This window comes from Chaetura pelagica, unplaced genomic scaffold (genome assembly GCF_000747805.2).
Source record: "Chaetura pelagica isolate M959 unplaced genomic scaffold, ChaPel_1.0 scaffold664, whole genome shotgun sequence".
Classification (NCBI taxonomy): domain Eukaryota; kingdom Metazoa; phylum Chordata; class Aves; order Apodiformes; family Apodidae; genus Chaetura; species Chaetura pelagica.
In genome coordinates, this window is record NW_009952969.1 from 478,567 (window position 1) to 487,313 (window position 8,747).

At 42.0% G+C, this 8,747-nt stretch overlaps 1 protein-coding gene across 1 annotated transcript in view; it reads left to right on the forward strand.

Annotated features, from left to right (window-relative positions):
- Positions 1 to 8,499, forward strand: part of TMEM179 (transmembrane protein 179) — a 9,503-nt gene extending 1,004 nt beyond the window's left edge. The window contains exons 2-4 of the mRNA XM_009995850.1: positions 3,619 to 3,756; positions 5,333 to 5,411; positions 8,320 to 8,499. Coding sequence (XP_009994152.1) covers positions 3,619 to 3,756; positions 5,333 to 5,411; positions 8,320 to 8,499 — 397 coding nt within the window. The remainder of the gene's footprint in view (positions 1 to 3,618; positions 3,757 to 5,332; positions 5,412 to 8,319) is intronic.
- The last annotated feature ends 248 nt before the right edge of the window (positions 8,500 to 8,747 follow it).

Sequence of the window (8,747 nt, forward strand, 5' to 3'; positions counted from 1 at the left end):
GCCGTGGGGGGGGGGAAGCACTGGGCTTTGCATCATCCTGATCATCCTGCTCCTGGAGGGGTTTGGGGCAAGGTGGTGTATTGCCTGTGTCTGTCTGCACACACAGCATGTACACCCCTGCCTGTGTCCAGGGCCCTCTCTGGAGGATGCCCTGCTGCAGGGCTTTGTGGTGGGGGCCAGATTCACTGCTACACCCCAGCTGCCCTCCAGCAGTCTGGGAGACGTCTGGCCAGCTCGGCTGTGGTGGGCATGGAGGGTGCTGGGGGCTGTGGGGTGATGCTGGAGGCTGGGGCTTCCAGGTGTCTTCTGACCATAGTCCCACTACATGTCCCTGCAAAAGGCATCCTTCCCAGGAGATGCACCAGGTGCCTGAAAAGCCTTAAAGCAATGTGTTTGTGTGTGAGGAGGAGCCGAGAGGATCAGCTGGTGATCCCCCTCTATTTTTATCCTACTTTTGTGGTGGACATGGCGACTATTGCAGGGAAGAGTTACTGCTTGGTTACGACATGAGAGCAATGCTGAGCACTCCCTGCAGCAGCTGAAGGGCTGTGCTAGCAGCTAGTTAGCATGCTCAGACTAACCAAGGGACATTAGACTCCAGCAGAAATAACTGAGAGGCTTCATGGTCAAGGTAGCAGCTCAGGAGTGCTGTGTGCTCTGGTGGCCTGTCCTTCCACCTGAGTTGGAGACCCTGGCACACATAACTCAGCCTGTGGGTGCTATGGGGTCAGGGACCCCCAAGCATCCAGCTGCACAGAGGTGGGAAGGCAGGAGCAAACACTGTTGGCTGGCTAGACTAGAAAAGCCAGATTCCCATGATTTAGGGACCATGCCAAGAGGAAATCACTCGTGTCCAGATCGATTTGGATTGGAGGTTTCATGGGCCAGTGGCTGTTAAACACATGTGGGCTTGTAGAAGGCCCTGATTTTGGAAATACTGCAGGACTGGGTAGCAACATTGTCTCTCTGGCTCTTTCTGACCACTCTCAAGCTGCCTAGTACAAAGCATGCTGTAGCCAGCATAGATCAGAATTTTGGTATTAAAATTTACAAGATAAGAATGTAACTATGGACTTCTTAATACATTTAAATTCAGCTTCCTCAGGTGATCAGATTCATATAGAGGATTAGTTGAATCCAGATGTTCTTTTTTAGTTTTGCAGTTCAGAACTAGTTAATTTTTGGAAGAAAATTGTCCCTTTAGGATCACTGCTGCTGAGTCAGTTCTAGAGCAAGTTGCCCTGAGGAAGTCAGGATTATCATGCCATGCATCCTAGCAAGTTGGCCAGTCTTCATGTGCAGTCGCTTCAAATAATTGCTGTTAGATGATGAGGGCTGCTAAAAATCCTTCTTCACAGGTCCTCAGTACCCACCCCTTGACACAGGGGTAGTCTGGGCACAAGCCACCTGCAGGGATAGGAGAAGCAGGTGCTGAGTGCCAGCCATGCTCTGGGCTTGGGACTGTTCAGCTCAGGTAGAGTTACAACTCAGATAATTTACTAGTAGGATCGCAAAGCAACTTCTACTTTGAGTGTTAATATTTATCATTACAGGACATCTACTCAGTTTGGAATGTGTGGCTTGAAATTCTGATCTAAGCAAAAAAAATAGGTGAGGTAGAGAGCCTACCTAGCATGGTTGTCTACTAGGATGCCCTGGCCTGAGGAACCCCCAGCTCATGGTGACAGCTACTATTTGGCCAGTGCAAATCAAGTGCAACTCTCAGCCCTACTTTGTCAGTGGAAGGTCCAATTCTGGACCTTGACACCTCTTCTGTACTGCAAGGTAGGGAGGGTATTGTAGCAAGTTGGGTGTTGGTTCATTTTGCCAAATAACAACTGATAGGACAGAAGGAAATGGCTTCAAGTTGCATCAGGTGAGGCTCAGATTGGATACTAGGAATTTTCTTTTTCCACTGAAAGAGATGTCAGGCACTGGAACAGTCTGCCCAGGGAATGGTGGAGCCACCATCCCTGGAGCTATTTAAAAGATGTTGTAGATGTGGTGCTTAGGGACATGATTTAACTGTGGACTTGGCATTGTGCTAGGTTAATAACCATTCACTTGATGATCTTAAAGGTCTTTTCCAACCAAAATGATTCTATGATTCTAAGTAGAGGGAGGACTAGAGGTTCTGGGCTGGTTATGATCCACTGAATACTCCTGAGAACTGTTCTGTTTCTAGAGGTGTTACTAATTCTAATGCCAGCTCTGGTTTTATTCAGTGTATGGCTCAAGACTTTTCTATGTCTCAGGCCAGCATATCACGCTAGGGGCACCCAGTGGATATGACTTTGGCAACACTTGGAATGACATCTAGGCAAGGTGTGAAATCACGGCAGGGACCATGAACATACAAAGCCCTGGTGTGCTTGTCCCAGCTCCCTCTGCTCTATAGGTGACCCCAGCACACCGTGGAGGTGAGCTGATCTAGTACACCAAGTCCAATGAAGCCAAAGGGTAAGAGTAGGATTAATCTCAATGTTCATCTAGAAGTCAGGTGTCCTGGAATCCAGCTCCCACTACAGTCTGCAAGGGCACTTCTGGAGAGTGGTTTATTTCACTTTTTTCCTAAGTGTTGGGATGGGATGACTGCCACTTTGGGAAGAGCCTAGACAGCCCTTCTAAAGCCACAGCACCAAAGCATAATGAAAATAGCACCAGGGAAATCGGTCAAACTCATCCTTACCACCTAACCTGAATAGGATGACCTGCCTCCTGAACTTGCCAGTCTTTCTCCAACATAAAGTAGATGCCCAGGTTTCAGGTAATGAGACTTTCCAAGTGCCACCTAGAGGAGTTTCAAGTAGTGAAGGGCTTGGTTCAATTAATGAGAAAAGGATTAGAAAGATTTCACTAACTAGAATTAAGGGGGAGCGTTTTACAATGAGATTGGAAGATTAGTAGACAATTTCTTGGCCTTATGGGACCACTGTAAGCATCCCACCCCCTACCACTCCAAACACAGCACGTGGCTAGGGCTGGCCCTGCTTGGGCAGACTTCATGGGTCCAAAGTAAACTGGCATTCAGCTGGCAGAAATAACATACTGACACCAAAGCCAGACAAGTCCCAGGAGAAGCTGGGACTGCTCTGCAAATTGCCCATAAAACTGAGATTCGTGTCCTGTGATGGCAGTACCTTGTGTTACATTGCTTAAAACGATTGTAGTTATCAGTATTGTGGTGCTTTATTTTTAGTTTCCCTCTCCTAGGCAATTTTTGTCCCAATTATCACTTTAGTCATGAAATAATTTTAGCTCCAGTTACTGTATAATTTGGGCTAATGACATTTATTTTAACAATGGTGATTTTCATCATTACAGCTAATGAAAGCCATGCTGTGTATGAACAGCCACCACTTACTATTTATGATTTAAAACTTCACCCTCTTATGGTAGAAAAATAAAAAAAGCAATAGCAAAAGCACTTACAAATGAAGATAATGTGACTCAAAACCATAATGCACAGTTTTTCACTGGATTAGGTGTTCTTAATTAAAGCAGATGTGTTTCAAATGGAAACTGATATCTTTGTGCCCAGTGTATGCTGCTTAGAGAGACTGCTGATGTTGTGTTTCAGCTGTTTATGAGTTACATTTTTCTTCCTTTTTATTGCAGCTCTTTCTTTTATGCCTTCCTGAATCTGCTGATCAGCTCCTTTGTGGTGTTCATCACATTTATTGCTAGCACTATAGTGAGTGTAGGATTTAACATGTGGTGTGATGCAATTACTGAAAAAGGAAGCATGCCAAATAGGTTAGTATTAAAGAAAACATTTTCTTATTTATTTATTTGTTTCTTTGTTTGTTTGTTTTCTTCTTTTGTGCACAAATGAACAGTGATATTATAAACTGTGGATATTACATGCAAGGTGAGCAAGGGGGAAAAGGCATCTGTAATGTGAAGATCCAGAATTTTTCATCTGGAATTAAAAATGCAAATAAACCTTATTTTTTTCTCCTTTTAGTTCCCCCACAAAGAAAAGTGTGGTTTCCACGGCATTTCATGGTCTCTTCAAGAGTCATGATCATATGCAGAAGAAATCCATTACTTTAAAAAGTCTCATTTCTAAATGAGAGCTAGATTTGGAAATGCTGTGAGAATGGGGGTAGTGTGGTCTTGTGACCAGGACAGGGGACTGGGATTTTGGGCTCCTAGCTTGCTGTCCTGGCCCTGCCATTGGCCCACTGTCACACAGTGGGCAAGTCACTTATCTTGCCTGTGCCACAATGCACCATCATCCAAAAGCTGGTATAAAGATGTTGGCCTCGTAGTGGTGCTGTGGACACCCTGAGAGCTGAAGAATAAAAAGTACTTTATAAGTGCAAATACAGATAGTTGATACTTTGGTACAGTGCACAAAATTTTCAAATCCTAGAATGATCTACTCTATCCCATGATGTTTATACTCCTTATAGGAAACTTGATAAACTGAGGTAGGTTTTTTCATATTAAAAAAAACCCCAACAATGAAGCAGGAGGAAAAGGTGACATTTTTTTTTGTCATATGATACTGAATAAAAGTACTATTTAAAGCATACATTTATGTTTCACATTGCCATATGTTGTAAAATGCCATAGTAAATGTTCTGTTTAGGGCTGCAACGATTAATCGAATTATTTGAATATTCGGTTAAAAGTTTGGTTACAAAACCCACCTAATCGAATATTCGGATAAGAACCCAAGATGACCGACAGCACTGAAAAGGAGAGAGAAGAGGCTGCAGAAATCAACCAAGAGATAGAAAGACAACCTCAAAATCCTGGGATTTTTTTCACACCAGTAAAAGTCCAAGTTATTTGTAAAACCTATAGGCAGCCTCTATCTTACCATCAGAGTATCATCTCCTTGCTGGAGCATCCGAAACAAAAACACCCACACAATTCCTTCTTCTGAGGCTTTTCCTGATGAAGTCAAAAGGTAACGGAGGCTCATGCACTTTGTTTCATTGAGGGGTGAAGCAACCAGCCTGGGGTGATGCCAGATGTGTGTATGTGGGAGGCTCGGTGGTAGTGGGAGACGAGGGGTTGAAGTATAATGTTTTCATAGTAGCTATTACAGTTCCACTTATGAATGATTTGTGTTATCACTTACATAATTATACATTGTTTCTTTTAAGAGAGTAATTACATGCCTCTTTTAGCCTAGTTTTAGAGAAGATTGGCAAGCAACCTGGTTACTGCAATAACTTTAAGTATCTTTTGATAGAACATGCCGTTATGACTGTTTGAGACACATTTAAGACATTGCTTCATTTTATGTTTGGTTTGCCTGCTTGGAATCTCTGAAATAATTTTCTTTTTTTCCCCTGCAAATGCCTTCCTTGGGTAGCTGTGAAGAGTTACAGGATATAGATCTTGAACTGAATGTAGAAAACTCTGCTTTCTATGACCAGTTTGCTATTGCACAGGTAGGTCAAACTAGGCCATGGTCTTATTCCAGCTCATTTACCATTTACTCCTTGATCTGGGATTGCTGGAGCTGAACGAACATCCTCTGAAATCAATGGGAACATCTCCAATGACTTCAGCAAGTGCTGAATCAGGATGATAATGATGGGCACATTTGCATTTTAAATTCAAAATAGGTAGTTTTGAATGTGAACTTGTCTAAACCTGATTCTGCTGCTGACCCTGTTGCTCATGATCGAAAATTTGTTGTATCTCCAAAGGATGAGCTCTGCAAATATTGCAACACTTTTGAATCCTGGAATTTTTTGTCACTGTTCAGAATAATGTCTGACCTGCACCAGATCATGGGGATATTCACTTTACTTTCCATGAGTTTGTCTGAAATTGCCTGAGCCTGTATAAATATCAGAGTATTGAAAATAATGGTGGATTACTGCCATTTTGATAGGGCTGTTTTCTGAAGAACCTTTGAGATCAGACCTCTAAGGCTGTCAGACATTTCTGTTGAGTATGCTAGCTCTCAGTCAACACTGAGAATTTGTACATTTGAGCACTTACTAGTTCTCTGAGGAGGACAGCCACGTCCATGCAGGGCTGCATCCATAAGCACAAGGTTGTTCCGCATGGGAAGAGGTATTAGCTTTTCTGGGGCACTCCTTGAAGTTAACTCTGCCTCTTGGACACAGCTTGTTTTGTGTTTTTGTGACCAGCACTGGCATCATGATACCCAGCTCAGACAAATATGTTTGTAGGATAAAAATATGTCATAAAAGTGACCCCTTGACATCATGCTAGACCAAGGCCAGGCTGTATTTTGTAGCAGAATTCGCCATTTACTCCTAATCTGGCAGGTAGTGAGAGAGTAGTAGATGTAAACCTCTTATCTATAGCTTTGAGTTCATGGGAACTAAACATCCATGTCCACCCTCTGATCTCCAAGTGGGCAGTTTGTAATCTGTGTGCAGGAAAAGGCATTTCTCCAACAGGGAGCCATGCCTAAAAAGTCAAGGTACTGGAAACGAAGCACTTCAGTTGAAGGAGAGTTAACATATCACAGTGTAGAAGGATCAGCCCAAGCCACATCCCTCCAGATCTTCCTGGGTAGGATCTAGGCTACAAGGTGCAGGCTCCAAGATCTACATATACCCAGGGATGAGGAGCCTGGAAGCCTAACAGCTCCAGGGAAACACCATGTAACTGCAGAAACAGTTGAACTTTGTAGTGTCAAAGTGAATCCTGGTTGTGCCTGTTTAAAGAAACACCAAACAGGGAACAAAATGTGGCATAATTTTCTTCTGGTACCTGGGGTGTGGTAAGTAAGCATAGATGGATGAAGGCACGAGAATGTTTATTTCTAAAATTCCCTTCTAAGTGCAATAATTTCCCACAGTAGGTTTAACTTAGAAGCAGTGGTTTTAATGGAGATATCAAGATTGCTGACAATTCAAGAATTAGAAACATGGGCTCTGGATAAAATCTAGAAGGGAAGAACAGGCAGCTTAATCAAAACTTTGGATATTTGGCACATGTATATTTGCATGTACAAACACATGGATACACAGACCCCATTTCTGTCTGCTTTCCTCCATTCAGATTCTTCCAGTACCTCAGAATGACACTGGGAATTTCACTGAATTTGGTTAAATCCATGTAGATTCTTCTGTATCATATGCTGAGAAGACCACATCAGTAGCAGATATCTGAATGCCTTTAAGATAATATTTCAGTAATGAAGTGGTGCTTAAATAATTAATGCAAACCTTCCAATTCTTTAGATAGGGTCATATGAAGCCGAAATAATAGATCTTATTTCCAGGGTTTGTAGAGTAATTCAAAATATTATTTGCTGTTGAACTGAGATAATTGCAAGCATGGGCAGAAATACCTGAGAGAATTTCCAAAGTGCATAAGATATATAGGAACATAAAAACCCTTTAAAAAATAGGTGTCCTTGCTTATCTAAATTGGCTATTAGAGGAAACAGCTGTATTACCGTCTGGAAGTGTTTATATTGTTGTATTTTTTTAATTAAAAATGCAGTGTGTCAAAACTGAAATAGAAGGATTCAATTAATGGTTCTTTGCTAAAGGCATCATAGAATTAAAATGGAATTTCTGCCAGAAAGCCTTACTGTAAATGAGCCTTCTCTGAGACAGGGAGGTCATGGTTCAAGTACCTGTAAGAATCAAAGTGCAATTATTTCTATGAAGTTAAGCAAAAGGGACTTGCAAGTTAGTGGTGGAGCCTATTGCAGATTTGAGCCTTTAAACCCAGTTATCTCATGCCATGTATAAATGGATGGATGGGAGAGGGTTTCTCTTCCTGTCTGAGTGCATGGTGTTAAGTCCTAGGTTGGACTTGATGATCTCAGAGGTCTTTTCCAGCCTCAGTAATTCTATGATTCCATGTTTCTGTCATGTGAACAAATAGGAGTTCAATTGGTAAGTTTTTCTTAATAATATTTTGAATAGAAATACTTACAAACGTATACTTCTCCAGGGGTAGTAGGACTGAGGGACTTGGGAACAAAGTTTTGGAAAATGTCTTAGAAAATGCTGCAGTTCTGAAGTAAAAAAAGTGAAATAATCCCAGGAATTTTAGGCTAACCAGAATGTCAGATGTGGGAAATTCAGTGGATGCATCTGGATTATACAGATTTCTTTTTTTAATTATTGTATTTAGTGCATTTTTTTTTTACATTTTTTCTAGCACATAAGAAGTTTTTCCTTTCAAGCTAGGAATAACTTGACAGACTTGAGGAACACTGGGGCCAGGACTCCACAGGGTGTGACTTGGCTTGACTTCATGGGTTTTGGTCCAGCTGAAATTTTGAACTTCACCTGGAGAGTTGACTTTTTTTTTTACAAAATAGTACTGACCTTTTTTATAATTTCTTTTCTTCTCTAGTTTGGTCTCTGGGCTGCCTGGCTGACTTGGCTGGGAATTACCATTCTGGCTTTCCTGAAGGTTTATCACAACTACAGACAGGAGGACCTGCTAGATAGTCTGATCCATGAGAAGGAGCTGTTGCTCGGAAGATCCTCTTCACGATCCTCTTTGCAAGATGAGAAAAGTGGCATGATCTAAAGTGTAAGCAAATTTCCAGGGCAGGATCTAGATTTTATTATTCAGTAGTATGACCTGAGGTTGAGTCAGGGTACTGAAAGTGTGAGATATTTTCTTTCCTGAAAGAAGGTGTACTTGTGAATCACCCACATCCTCCATGAGAAACTGTTGGCAGAAATACTTACTTAGGATGCAGAGAATGGCCCCATGTGCCATTTGCACAGCAAGCTTTCCATCCTGTGTAAGCACAACCTGTAACCTGCTTCTAC